This window comes from Rhinolophus ferrumequinum, chromosome 9 (assembly GCF_004115265.2).
Source record: "Rhinolophus ferrumequinum isolate MPI-CBG mRhiFer1 chromosome 9, mRhiFer1_v1.p, whole genome shotgun sequence".
Taxonomy (NCBI): Eukaryota; Metazoa; Chordata; class Mammalia; order Chiroptera; family Rhinolophidae; genus Rhinolophus; species Rhinolophus ferrumequinum.
The window spans coordinates 18,197,895-18,210,291 of NC_046292.1; the positions used below are offsets into that span (position 1 = coordinate 18,197,895).

Genomic DNA, 12,397 nt, shown 5'->3' on the forward strand with positions numbered 1-12,397 from the left:
GAGGAAAACACTCATGGAGCTTACATTCCAGTAGGCAGAGTCAGAAAACAATTAAGTAAATGTGATGTCAAATAGCGGTAAATGCTGTGGGTGAAAGGAAGGCAGGGGAAGGGACCTAAGGAGCACTGCTCAGTGATTGCCATTTTACATGGAATGGTCCCGCCTCGCTGATAAGATTTGAGATGAGACCTAAAAGAAGCAGGGAATGCACCAGGCAGAGGTCTGAGGGAAGAATGTTCCAGAAAGAGGGAACAGCAAGTACAAACGCCTGGAGGCAGGAGTGTGCTTGGCATGTGGAAGGAAGAGCAGAGAGGCTGCTGGGGCTAGAAGACCAGCGTGCAAGAGATGTGGGTGACGGGCAGGGGAGAGATCAGGTGGGGCCACATACCCTGTTTCCCCGAAAATAAGACCTCGCCGGACCATCAGCTCTAATGCGTCTTTTGGAGCAAAAATTAATGTAAGACCCGGTCTTATTTTAATATAAGACCGGATATAATATAATATACCAGGTATAATATAATATAATACGGGTCTTATATTAATTTTTGCTCCAAAAGACGCATCAGAGCTGATGGCCTGGCGAGGTCTTATTTTTGGGGAAACACAGTAGGCCATTACAAGGACTTTTCCTCGTAAGAGAGGAAGCTTTGGAGGCATTTTAACTGGGATGACATGATCTGACTTAATTTAACAGGATTGCTCTGGCTGCTGCGTTTAGAACAGACTGTAGGGGGCGAGGGTAAAGCAAGGAGACCGGTTAGGAGGTAGTTGCCACCATCCAGGAGTGGAGTGGGATCGGATTGCTGCCAGTGGAGGGGCTGAGAAGTGACGGGGCTCGGGATATGTTTTAATGGTAGAGCCCACAGAGGTTGCTGATGAATTGGTTGAGGAATAGGAGAAAACAAGGGGAACTGAGAATGGCTCTTAAGATTGTGACCCAAGCAGTTGGAAGTTTGAAGTTGCCCTTATGTAAGATTGTGTGATGAGCAGATTTGAGGGGAGAAATGAGGAGTTGAGTGTGGACAGGTGAAGTTAGAGATGCCCTGTAGACACTGACATCGAGATTTCAAGTTGGCAGTACCGTTTCAGCCCCTTCCCCTCCTTTCAGATTCTGGGTCCTCCTGTCCCTCTCCGTCTCTCTAGGCCCATCTTCCTAACTATCCTATCCATGGCAGTTGACCTGGGCCATAGCAGCCTGCCCACAGGTTGTGCATAGGGCACTGATCCCAGCCCTCTGCCCGCAGGTTGTGCATAGGGACCTCAAGCCCAGCAACATCCTGTATGTGGACGAGTCTGGGAACCCCGAGTGCCTGCGCATCTGCGACTTTGGCTTTGCCAAGCAGCTGCGGGCTGAGAATGGGCTCCTCATGACACCTTGCTACACCGCCAACTTTGTGGCACCTGAGGTGAGTGGTTCAGCCCCCTCAGCCGTGAGTGAGGACTTGCAGTCTGCGTGGCCTTGGCCCAGGTACTACGGGAGCATCCACCCATGGCTCCGACCCTTGTCCTACCCTTCAGGCAGTAGCAGGCAAGCCTGTGGGGCCACTTGCGGCTGCCCCTCAGGTCACGCTCCCCTGCCTGCCTTCCTGCCAGGTGCTGAAGCGCCAGGGCTATGACGAAGGCTGTGACATCTGGAGCCTGGGCATTCTGCTCTACACCATGCTGGCAGGGTGAGTGTCCCATTGGCTGGACCCCCTCCCAACACCCCCGCCTCTTCCTTCAGCCCTATGCACAGACGGGGGTGGTGCTTGTCCGATGGGAGAGACTCAGCCCTGCCTCAGGAAGGTCTGAATAGGGACATGGCCCTGCCTTTGGGAGTGGCACCTTGAAAGATGCTGCTCTCAGGAGCACCAGCCTGAAGGGGGAGACACAGCCCCCCACCCCACCCCTAGCCCCAGGATGGAAGCCAGAGGCTATTCCCAGACTGGGTGGACTTTTCTCCAGATACACTCCATTTGCCAATGGACCCAGTGACACACCAGAGGAAATCCTGACCCGGATTGGCAGCGGGAAGTTCACCCTCAGCGGGGGGAATTGGAACACAGTTTCAGAGACAGCCAAGGTGAGGCCGCGAGGCCAGGACCCAGCTCGTTTGGGGGTGGGGAGGCAGAGTCCCATCCCAGGGCTTTTCAGCAGGTCACGAACAGGTGACCTGAAGCCTCGTTTCTTCAAATGGAAGATTTCCCAGGCAGCCTCCCCACTCCTACCTTGTTTGGACAACTTGGTGATCATTCACGCCCTTCGCGTTTCTGGGCTGTGCGGGGGACAGAGGCTGTAATCACAGCCCCTGCCTTGGGGGAACTTAGTGTGGGGGGGGGATACAGGCTTGCACACAAGGAACAGAGATGCCAGGCAACACGGAGAGGCGTGTCCTCCTGGCCGGGGTACAGGCAGTGGGGGTACAGACAAGAGCTACTGACCACACAGAGGCCTTCTCAGAAGAGGGAACATTTGAGCTTTGAGTATTGCAAGTTTCCAGTTATTTATGGGAACCTCTATGCCAGTCACTGGGTTGAGCCCTTAATGAACAGTACCACCTCCTATCAGCCTTGTGACGCAGGTACTATTGTTATGCCGATTTCTCAGTGGGGAAACTCAGGCTCAGAGTTGAAGTAACTTGCTCAGGACACTCAGTTGATGAGCAGAAGAGTCAAGTTTTGAACCTGAATCTGCCCAATTCCAAACTTAGATTCTTCCCACCTTCCTGCATGGCTTCTAGAAGGTGAAAGGGAAAGAAAAGAATATTTCAGGAGGAAGTCCCAAAGAGGGCCCTGTGCTCAGGGGGGCCCTGGAGCAGTGCGGGGAATGGATCGCAGGGGCTACTGCAAGGGTTCAGGCAAGAGATGGTGGGAGGCGGTTGCCTTGCTCATTCCCCGTCAGTGGGACACAGCTGTCTGCTCCCCTGCTGGCCCCTCACACCAACCCCCTTGCCTGCTGTGCCCCTAGGACCTGGTATCCAAGATGCTGCACGTGGACCCCCACCAGCGCCTTACAGCTAAGCAGGTCCTGCAGCACCCATGGATCACCCAGAAAGACAAGCTTCCCCAGAGCCAGCTATCCCACCAGGACCTACAACTTGTGAAGGTATGGCCACCCCGGGGTCCTAAGCTAAGGTTCTATGGGCAAAGACTTGGGGTGGCAGAGCCAGGAGATGCCATGTCTGTCCGTCCTCAGGGAGCCCCGGTCTAACATGCAGAGGTGTCAACAGTAAACTCACAGGCCCCCAGTCCTCTGGGGAACACAGCCGCTGCCCTCTGAAGCCTCCAGAATGTTGTAGGAGGCAGAAGTAATAACCCTGAAGAACCACCAGGGCTGGGTTGTGGAACACTGGGAGGAACATATGTCCCCCCTCCTGCCTGTATCTGCCACCATTGTGAACTGACCTCCCCACTTCTCTCCCAGGGAGCCATGGCAGCTACATACTCTGCACTCAACAGCTCCAAGCCCACCCCTCAGCTGAAGCCCATCGAGTCATCTGTCTTGGCCCAGCGGCGCGTGAGGAAGCTGCCTTCCACCACCCTGTGAGGGGCCCGGGCATCTCGGCCGTAGGGCGGTGCTAGCTCAATGCAGGCAGCGTACTTCCCAGAGGGAGCAGGCCTGAGTCACAGGGCCAGAGGAAGCAGAGCCCCGAGGGGCCCAGGAAGCAGCCAGACCCGATCACCCCAGTGAGGGTGTGAGAAGTGCCTTCTTCCCCAAGACAGACTCTTCTCGGTTCAGGCTCCGCTGGTTGAAATCAATTCACTGTACAAACTCTTGCTTTTTTTTTAAGGAAAAAAAATGACATCAACCACCATGGATTTTAAAAGATCCATTTGCCTTTCTGGGAGCAGAAATAGCCAGTGCAGCCCCAGGAGGGGCACTGAGTCACACTAGGACTCTCTGTGGCTGAGACTCCTTAGAGCAGCTTTGGGGTCCTTCCCTGGGGACCCCCACAGTTGGCCATCTGTAGCCATCTGCAGCCACCTCCGCGGCAGTCCAGCATCACCTTCCACAGCCTTTGGCTATTTAGCAGAACTTGCTATATCCTTGGTCAAGTTCTTTTCCGTTCTGTTCTGCCGGGGGGTCTGGAACCACTTCCTGCTGGAGGAGAGCACCAAGACCCTGCGGCTCTCAGCTCCAGGCACCAGCACCCACAACTGCCCTGCCAGTGGGCCCCCTGCAGTCAGGGTGGGCCGCTCGCGGAGGAGGCTCGCGGAGAAGGATCGGAAAGCACTTTTTGGCTGACTTCTGCTGGAGTCTGCCACAGGACAGAGTTCACGGGAGGCCTGTGGGGCGGGCCAGGAGGGGCGGGGGCTTTTTTTCATTTCTTTCTCAGCTGGTAACTCAGGGTTCATCTGTCCATGGCCTTTCTAATAAACTTACGGTTGAGTTGAAGCACTCTTGCCTCCACTTTTCATCCCTGAATGGGCCCTCTCTGCTATCAGGTGCTGAGGACTTTGGCAATGACAAGTAAAGGACCAGGGCCAATTAGCCCAGCTGCTTGGAGCTCAGGTTGTTTGGGGAGCGTGTGGGAGTCTTGCCGGCCCTGCCCACACATTCCTGCCAGGGGATACCATTATGCTATTGGTAACAGTAAAGGTATTATTAGCTAGCCACCGGTGACTAAATGCCAGGTACTGTGTCTGGGCCTTACGTGTATGTCATTTAATCTTAACCCTGTGAGGTAAATTCTATTATTATCCCTGTTTTATAGAGGGAAAAACTGAGGCTTAGTGAGGGAGTGACATTGCCTCACACAATAAAATTTTTCTGAGTACCTATTTCTGGCCCTGTTCCAGACACTTGGTGAACCACTAGAAAACAAGGTCATTGTTTTCATGGGTCTTACCTCCTAGTGGGGAAACGGACAATTAAACCCAGTTCAGCTACTGATAAGACATATGTAGAGTTAAATTGGGGTGAGAGATGGGGTGATCAGGGAAGTCCTCTCTGGGGACGTGACCCAGAAGCTGAGATCTGAATGACGAGAAGAGGCCAGGCAAGACCAGGAGGCAGAGCAGAGTCAGGACAAAGGCCTCAAGGGGGAAACAGGCCGGGCATGCTTGGGGACTAAAGAGAAGCCGACATGGCTTTGATGTCAGGGCCAGAGGTTTGCACAAGATGAAGTAGGAAAGGAAGGCAGGGGCCAGTCATACTGGGCTTCGTAGGCCAGGGGAGGGAGTTAGGGTTTAATTCTAAGTGAGATGCAAGTTCTAAAAAAATTTAAGTAGGAAAGTGACATGATTTGATTTACATTTTTGAAAGATCACTCTAACTAATGTGTAGAGAATTGATGGTGCTGGTGGGAAACAGGGTGACCAGGTCGGTGGCTACTGCAGTAGCTCAGACAAGAGGTGAGGTGGCCTGCACCAGGTGGTGGCAGTGGAGATGGGTAGGGAGTGGGCAGGGTCAGGATGTGCTTTGGAGGTAAAGCAGACAGGATTTATTGGCAGTCTGGCTATAAAGGCTAAGAGAAAAAAAGAGATTCGTGTATATCTTCTAGATTTTTGACTTGAACAATTGAGTACTGAGGGAAGAGTAGGTTTGAGAACTCTGTGGGAGATGCCTTTTATTTAAATAGAGACGCCTTTTATCCAAATAGAGATGTCAAATAAGAGTTGTAATTAAAAGTTGGAGTTCTGGAGAGAGGTCTGGATTGGAAGTGTAAGTTTGGGAGGCATTAGTTTGCAGAAAGTTTGTGATGCCAAGAAGCTGGGATCTTCCAAGTGTGGTCCAGGGACCAGCAGCATCGCCATCATCTGGGAGTTTATGAGAGGTGCAGCATCTCAGGCCTGTCCCCAGACCTGCTCGGTCAGAATCTATATTTTAACAAAATCTGCATGTGATTTGTATGCACCTTAAAGTTTGAGAAGTGCTATTGTAGGGACTGAGAACAGAGGAGAAAAGGCAGACTGTGACTGAGCCTGGCACATCCTAGCATGTGAAGACAGCATGGAAACTGACGTAACAGTCAGTGAGCAGGGACCTACCAGTTTGGAAAGATTCGAAGCCTTATGAGCCAGGGCCTGAGAGGTGAATAAGGCCTGTTATGATGGAAGGAGATCCTGACACTAGCAGCTCAGCTTCAGAGCTGGCCTGGGCATGAAGTTTCTGAGCTAGCAGCCTCCCGACAGGGGCCGGAAAGCTGTGTTGGAGCCCCACGGGCTGAACACCCACTGACACAGTACTGAGCCCCTAACCTGGCTGTGTTCCACTTTTCTGAGACTCAGTTTCCCATTTGTGCAGTGAAGCCAACATTGCGTGTCCCACCCACCACTCAAGCTTGTCCACGCCGACCCCACCCCCCCACCCTGAGCATCATCCCTGACGCCTGCCCCTGCTTCCCACGTAATCTGTATCCAGGCCCCATCAATTGTCTCCTAAACATTTTTGGCACCCCTTGCCTCCTCTCCTTCCTCCCTGTCCTCATATTTGTGTTCTTTGCCACAGCCTCATTGATTCCCTCCAGTCTTTTGTGTCCCCAGCGTGCTCCATTTAGAATCACAAATCTGACCCAGCATGTGCCCTGGCGTGGCTCCTCATTGTCCACAAGATGGAGCCCAGGCATCCTAGGCTGACGTTCAGTGTCCTGCGTGTCCCCCGCTGAGCCCCAGCGTCAGCACTCATAACTTGTCTCCAAACTGCTCACAGACCTGAACTGGATTCTGCTAGTTCAGGCCTCCACTGGATTCTGTTGCTGTGTGTCCTGGCTAACTTCTACTCATCCTTTAGAAAAAATCAGATGACACCTCCAGGAAGCCAACCGGGACCGCCCAGACAGGGTGTGGCAGCCCTCTGCTGGGATCCCTGGACACTCTCATTCTCCATCTCTTTGCATGTCACACTGTTTCAGAAACAGCTGATGTGTTTTCTCCCCACCATTCTATGAACTCGCGGGTGTGGCTGTGTGCTGTTCATTTCTGTACCCCCAGCACCTAGCGCCAGGCCCCGTAATGCTCAAATAATCATCCCTGAGCTCCTGCCTGTAGGACCCCCCTTCCTATGACACGTGGGCTCCAGTCTATTAAACAAATAGACGACGTGGAGGTGCTGGACGCCAAGTGTTTTCCATGCTTTATTTATTTGATCCTCATGTGAAGGAGATAAGATTCATTCCATTCCATACATGAGAAAATGGAGGCTTGGAGGTAAGTGGTTTGCCCAAGGACAAAGTGAAACGGCAGAGCAGAACTCAGGATGACGTCTGTGTGATTCTGAAACTCACTCTTAACCAGTGTGCTGCCCCATTTCTCTGCTTCCGAGAATGCCCAAGGTCTACTTAAATGTTCCACAGACCTGTCTGGGTATCGCTCTTCTCAGCCAGCCATGTGGTCATAAAGGTTCCTATAGTATCGGGGTCTGGTCTCCGTTAGGTGATGTAGTTGTTAGAAAGTTGTATTTCCCAGCTGGCAAACAGAACAAGCTGGGAAGTTTGGGGAGTTTCCTATGGACAGTCTCAGGAGGTAGTGAGCTCCCGTCACCTGGGCTGCACACGCAGAGAACTAATGAGACTTGTCAAGATCTTAGAAGAGATTCCTGTCCCCCTCCGAGTCGAGGACTGTTTGGATGACCTTACATGTCCCCTCTGAGTCAGAGACTCAGATTCTCAGTTGTTGGCACACGCCTCAAAGTCCCTCAGCATTTCCTCAGCATTTCTTTCATGTTACCCACTTATACCAGGGGTGCCACAAAAATGTGTACACATGACTTATATTCATCTTCTTTTGTATATTGAGTATTACAATTTTAATACAGTTTTTCCCTTTATTAAATTGTGTATACCTTTTTTTTGGCACCCTCTGTATAACCATGTTTTCCATGATTATTTCTGAGACAGGCACTCTCAGAGAAAAGTCTAGCTTCCTACATATGTTAAGTATCCAAACAATTGGTACTTTGGTGAACACATGCATTTAATTCTCTCAAGTCCATGATAAAAGGCCACCGTTCACGTTCATTTAATGGTTATAAGAATAGGCACGATTTACTGAGTTCCTGCTTTACAGTGTAGACACCATCCCCAATACTCAAAGCAATCATTTCTATCTTATGACAAGGAAACTGAGGCTGAGAGAGGAAACTTGCGCAGTCTGGGGAGGTGGCTGAGCCAGGTTTCGAACGCAGGTCTATCTGGCCCCAAAGCTCATACTATATCACCCTGATGTATGGCTAGATTTCAACCCAGTGACTCATAAACTCGCACAGTCAGAAGGACCCTACAGGCCTGGACCCGATCTCCGCCCATTACAGGAATCTCCCATAGATGCCTATCCGGTCTCTGCTCAAATACCGCCAGCTACGGAGACTCCGCCACATCACAAAGCAGTCCCCCGCACGGGTGGAAAGTTCCTCCACTTTCAACTGAGGTCTTCTGAGTAGCTTGCATTTCTTGGGGCGGGGGGAGGGGATTCCCACTAACTCCAAAAGACTCGAGGGAGAAATGACTCAACAGTAACAGAAGGGAAGTCTAAATGAGCACTCCCACCCCCAGTGGAGGTAGCTACAGCGACAGGCTAAAGGTCGGTGCTGAGGCTGTGCTGCCGAGAGACTGACCCTGCAAGGTGAGTGGGAGGGCCTCCAGAGCCATCCCCTCTCTCCCCAGGACCATGCAGGGGGCCCCCACCTATTCTCTCCAGCTCACCTGGGAACAGCGCGGCACGTGGAGTTAGACGGACCTGTGATTGCATCCCAACCCCAACGCTGACCTTCTGTGTGACCTTGGGCAAGTCATTTCACTGCTCTGAGGTTTCCTCAACTGTCAAATGGGGCTAGTGAGCATTAAAGGAGAGGGTGTGTGAAGCTTCTGCAGAGCTGCTCAGTTATAAGCAAACAACAACCAGGGCATAGGAAGCAGTCTAGAGCTGTGGTTAAGGGCAGACTTGGCTTAGGCTGTCCTGGTTTTGTTTAACTTTTTTCTTGAAGTATAAGTAGTCCTGGGTTAGAATCCAATTTTGACTACTTGCCTGTTTGAACGTGGGCAAGTCATGTAACCTCTCTTCCGCGATTTCCCCATCTTAGAATGGGGTTAATAATAGTGTCTACTCTTTGGTGAAAGTAAAACAAGGTAATAAGACATCACAAGCACATAGCACAGGGCCTGACACATAGGAAGCACTTAACACGCATGGGCTACTCTCCCCTCACTCCCCCAGAGCATAGACTCCAACCCTCAGTTTGTTCTCTTCTCTCTTTCTCTCTTTCTCTCTCTCTCTCTCTCTCACTGTTTTAGCAGAGGGAACCACATCCAGAGTCTGGAGAGAGGTCAACTCATCTGAGCATCTTCGCCCCATGGGGATAGAGGGGAGCCCTGTCATAAGGACCTTCTCTCTCTTTTCCCTTCCTACCCCAGAGCCTCTCTGAGTTATAACTCATGTTTATGACTCAATCTGAAACTTCTTTTTATAAGTAATTTCCTCTGTTTCTCTTCCCTTCTTCCGCTTCACACCCACCCCCACCCCCACAGCCCCGGCTGTGGGCTGAATTGAGAAATTGAGGGGAAGATGACACATATTTGAGCTGGGCCTGAGGCCTGTACCTGGGATGGGCCTGTAGTCACTCACCCATTGTACGATGTTCTTACCAGGGCTGGATTTGGGCAAAGTCACACCTGCTGTCACTACCAGGCCCTATGCACATAGGCTTCCAACAGCATCTGAAGAGAACTAAATTCTCACTCGGAGGAATATGTAGAGGATTGGAATCAGAAGGCATGAGATTGAAGTCAAATCTCAACTCCAGCCATGACTAGCTGTTTGATCTTGAGCGTCACTTGGCCCCTCTGAGCTTCATTTTCCACATCTGCAAACCATCCTCAGAGGGTTATGAGAGTAAAGGTTCTGGCACACATTAGGTGCAGAACAAATGGTAGCTGAGTTACAAGAATGCTTGATAGAACCTTCAGAGCTGATGACACCCTCCAGGACCAGGGGAGCTTAAGGTGGGGTCCATGGGTTTCCCAGGATGTGTAAAATGTTGAATATATGTGTATGTTTCTGGGAGGAGAGGGTACAGGGTTTTCACCAGACTCTCAAAGGGTTTTGTGCGTCCCCAAAATGTTCAAACCATTGTCTCCAGACCACCAGATAACGAACACTTTTACTTTACAAGTACGTAGACCAGCCTTCCTGTTCCAGCATTGTGCTGTTCATTCAATAGACATGTATGTTCCAGGCACGGAACGTACAATGATGAATGCGCCTTGCCCTTCCAGAGCACCGAGCTTCAGAGAGGTAAAGTGAGTCAGCCAAGGTCACATGCTTCTGAAGCAAGCCTACTGCTGATATTGGAACTTAAATCTCTGACTGCAAAGCTGACGGCGTTGTGTCCCAGTAGAGGAGCCCTCCAAGGTCTGTGGCTTGCCCGAGTTCCCTCTGGTGGCCAAAACCAGCAGGATGAGCATTCCATGAGAAAGGTCCTGAGGTCACACAGAGAGCCCGGTTTGGAGCTGTAGGCACACCTCCTGGGGTGCTCGTGAAGTGCCTACAGGTGGCAGGTGACTAAAGAGTTTCCCTTCCTAAACTCTAACACGGGCCACAGACCATGAGGGAATTCCACGTGCAATCTATATCAATTATATTGAGGTTTAATTTACATATAATAAAGTGCATAGATTTTAGGTACGATTGGATGAGTTTTGACAAAGGCATACACCTGAAACCCGTAACACTTTTAAGATAGAGAACACACTCATTACCCACAGAATGTCCTTGTGTCCCTTCTCAATGTCCCCCAATGTCAGAGGCAGCCGTTATTCTGATTTTTGTCGCCATAAATTAGTGTTGCCTGCTCTAGAACTTGTATAAAGGAATCATACAGCGTGTACTCTTTTGTGTCTGACTTCTTTTGTTCAACATGATATCTGTGAAGCTTCATCCATGAATATATCTTGCAGGTATCAGTAGTTCACCCCTTTTTGCAGCTGAGTAGTATTCCATTGGGTGAATATGCCACGATTTGTTTAATCCATGTATCTGTTAATGGACTTATTTTCCCCCAGTTTTTGGCTAATATAAATATTCATGTAGGATCTTTGTGTGGACATATGTTTTGATTTGTCTTGTGTAAATATATGGAAGTGGTATTGCTGCATCACAGGATAGGTGCATGTTTAACTATATAAAAAAATTACAAAACGGTTTTCCAAAGTACATTTTACACTCTGACTAGCAATGTATGAAAGTTCCAGTTACTTCATACCCTTAGCAATCTTTGGTATTAGTCTTTTTAGTCTTTTTAACGTGTAGTTCTAGTGGGTGTAAAGTGGTTTCCCTTTGTGGTTTTAATTTGCATTTCTTTAATGACTAATGATGCTGAATATCTTTTCACATGCTTATTGACTATTCCTATATATTCTTTTGTGTGTTCGAACCTTTTGCTCCATTTTTAAAATTGGGTTATTTCTTATAGATTTTAAAGAATTCTTTGTATATTCTGGATACAAGATCTGTGTATTGTGAATATTTTCTTGCAATTTTGATGAGATACAATTTATTTCTCAACATTTAATTTTGTTTCTTTTTTTTCCCTATTGAAAAAATTATTTTACCTAGCTAATGATCACAAAGATTTTATTTCAAGGGAAATCCATAATTTTAATGGAAATTATACTAACAACCACTGAGCCCTTGTCACCAATAGCTGTGCTAAATCATCAGAGTGACCTCTGTAAAACAAATTATAACCTCCACCTGACAGATGAGAAAACCTAAACAGTGAGAAGTTGAATAACTTACTCAAGGGCACACCGCTAATAAGAAACAGTTGGGATTAAATGCAGGCAGGTCTGTCTAACCTGGAACTCCCTACTCCTAGCCCTTACTGCTTCACTGCCTCCATACTTTTAAACCTAGGTGATCGTTAGTCTGGGTATCTTAAGGATCTGGAAGATTTTTATTGGGATTGCAACAGATCTATAGCTTAATTTGAGGAGAATTAACATTTTAACAATATGGAGTCTTTTAATTATGAATACAGTATATCTTCATCTATTTAGGTTTTCCTTAATTTTTTCAGCAACATTTTGTAGACTTCAGAGTTCAGGTCTTGCATATCTTTTGTTGGCTTTATCCTTAAGAATTTGATATTTTTTAAAAAAATATTGCCCATGGCATTGTTTCTTAAATTTCAATTTCCAATTGTGTGTTGTTAGTATATAGAGGTACAACTGACTTTTCTCCATGTACTGTGCTATTTTGCCTAACTTACTTATCAGTTCTAATAGCTATTTTTGTAGATTCCTTAGAATTTTCTACGTAGACAATCTGTACTCTGCAAATAGAGATAATTTTACCTATTCCTTTTGATCTGTAGGACTTGTATTTCTTTTTTCTTGCTTATTGCATTGGCTAGAACTTCTGGTACAATATTAAATTTAAAAACATCCTAACCTTGTTCTCAGTTTTAGGGGGAAAGCACTCAG

The 12,397-nt window shown here is 48.7% G+C and overlaps 1 protein-coding gene across 4 annotated transcripts in view; it reads left to right on the plus strand.

Moving 5' to 3' along the window:
• Window positions 1–4,377, plus strand: part of RPS6KA1 (ribosomal protein S6 kinase A1) — a 32,867-nt gene extending 28,490 nt beyond the window's left edge. For all 4 annotated transcript variants that reach the window (XM_033114328.1, XM_033114329.1, XM_033114330.1 and 1 more), the window contains 5 exons: window positions 1,245–1,406; window positions 1,594–1,670; window positions 1,945–2,062; window positions 2,947–3,084; window positions 3,403–4,377. In XM_033114328.1, coding sequence (XP_032970219.1) covers window positions 1,245–1,406; window positions 1,594–1,670; window positions 1,945–2,062; window positions 2,947–3,084; window positions 3,403–3,525 — 618 coding nt within the window. In that variant the 3' untranslated portion in view covers window positions 3,526–4,377. The remainder of the gene's footprint in view (window positions 1–1,244; window positions 1,407–1,593; window positions 1,671–1,944; window positions 2,063–2,946; window positions 3,085–3,402) is intronic.
• Window positions 4,378–12,397: the final 8,020 nt, after the last annotated feature.